The sequence below is a fragment of the Crocuta crocuta genome, unplaced genomic scaffold (assembly GCF_008692635.1).
Source record: "Crocuta crocuta isolate KB4526 unplaced genomic scaffold, BGI_CrCroc_1.0 scaffold7, whole genome shotgun sequence".
NCBI lineage: Eukaryota > Metazoa > Chordata > Mammalia > Carnivora > Hyaenidae > Crocuta > Crocuta crocuta.
In genome coordinates, this window is record NW_027531904.1 from 7,502,856 (window position 1) to 7,504,245 (window position 1,390).

At 56.5% G+C, this 1,390-nt stretch overlaps 2 protein-coding genes across 3 annotated transcripts in view; both read right to left on the reverse strand.

Annotated features, from left to right (window-relative positions):
- Positions 1–134, reverse strand: part of WDR73 (WD repeat domain 73) — a 62,863-nt gene extending 62,729 nt beyond the window's left edge. For both annotated transcript variants that reach the window (XM_077774338.1, XM_077774337.1), the window contains exon 1: positions 79–134. In XM_077774338.1, coding sequence (XP_077630464.1) covers positions 79–119 — 41 coding nt within the window. In that variant the 5' untranslated portion in view covers positions 120–134. The remainder of the gene's footprint in view (positions 1–78) is intronic.
- Positions 135–1,025: 891 nt separating this feature from the next.
- The window catches only part of NMB (neuromedin B), a gene marked incomplete at its 5' end in the record, with an annotated part of 4,280 nt that continues 3,915 nt past the window's right edge, over positions 1,026–1,390 (reverse strand). Inside the window, one exon of the mRNA XM_077774269.1 lies at positions 1,026–1,292. Within this exon, the coding sequence (XP_077630395.1) occupies positions 1,137–1,292 (156 nt within the window). The remainder of the gene's footprint in view (positions 1,293–1,390) is intronic.

Below are 1,390 nucleotides of genomic sequence, written 5' to 3' on the forward strand. Positions count from 1 at the left end.
TCCCGACCCCCCCGCCCCCGCCCCCCCGCGCCGCCAGCTGCGGGCCCGGGTCCCACGTCCCCTGCCCACAGGATTTACAAGCGCAAGGATTCCACCAGCCAGTCCTCCGCGGGATCCATGGCAACGCCGCTTCCGCTACCCCACTTCCGCCTCTGAGAACCTTCCCGGGGCAGGCGCGGCCCTCTCGCGAGAAGTGGGCGCGGCCGGCTCGGCCTGCGGGGCGTGGCTCACGCCAGCGGGGCGGAGCCGAGAGGTATCCGATCGCCACCACCAGCGCGCAAGTGCCCTTGACCGGCTGGGTCCGGGATGCTCCCCGGCAGAAGCTCACGGGAAAATGACGTAAAATCCGGGGTTCCCAGGATGTCAGTACCGGGCGAGGCCTCAGGGACCCAATACCCGCCCGTTTTACGACAGGATATTTGCAGAGCAGGGAGTCCAGGTCAGATAAAATACAGGATGCCCGGTTAAAGTCGAATTTTAGATAAACAATTTTTTTCTTATAGGTTTGTCCATTCAATCTTTAGGACATCTCATACAAAAAAATTATTCATTGTTTATATGAAATAAGGATTTAACTGGGTGCCCTCTATTTTTATTTGGCAACCCTGGCAACCTACCCAAGGGCAGAGAAGAGAATAAGCAGACAGCGAGGGCCGGATCCTAGCTAGGCTTTCTCCCTTGCATGCTCGGGGCACTCCCCTCCAAGCTTGGCGTGGGGATGAAAAACCCCATCTTGTAGTGTAGGCAGCTCCCGTTTACAGGCGAGGAAACATGAGACTTGCCTGTGCCAGCAGGGGGCAGAGGTAAGAACCCAGCGCCTGGCACCGGACCTGGCGTCTAGAACAGGCACTGAGTACCTGCTTGCTGAGTGGGCGACTGACTTAGGAGTCCTGAGTAGGCTGGTGTCGTTAAGTGTTCTTGGCTTTTGGAGCCAGCTCCATCTTACTGAACACCCCACCCTCCAGTTGTCCAGCCCCCTTTCCCTCCCATGCCCTCAAACATGGCTGGAAGGAGAGGACCAGACATTCTCCGTAAAAGGCTGGGTTTTATTCACGACTTCAACAGGGAAGCAAGAAATACAGCAGGGACATAATGTGTGTCTGCATTGGCAATGTTCCTGGTGACACAACCAGAAATCACACTGACGGAGTAACAGAGATTTGAGCCCAGGTTTTACGTCCAGATGGGGTCACTGCCAGCGTCCCGTTCAGCTCCTGCCCTGGATGGGCACGGTCTAAGCCACGCTGTCGTATCTTTCTCATTAGTGGTGTCACTTCAGCAGCAGCAGCCTCCTGTACTGAAGGGGAACACGCAGAAGAATTGACCTGGGCTGTGGGGGGAAATGACAGGGGCATCCTGCCATTCCTAAGTGCTAGGCTTCCAGAAGGCA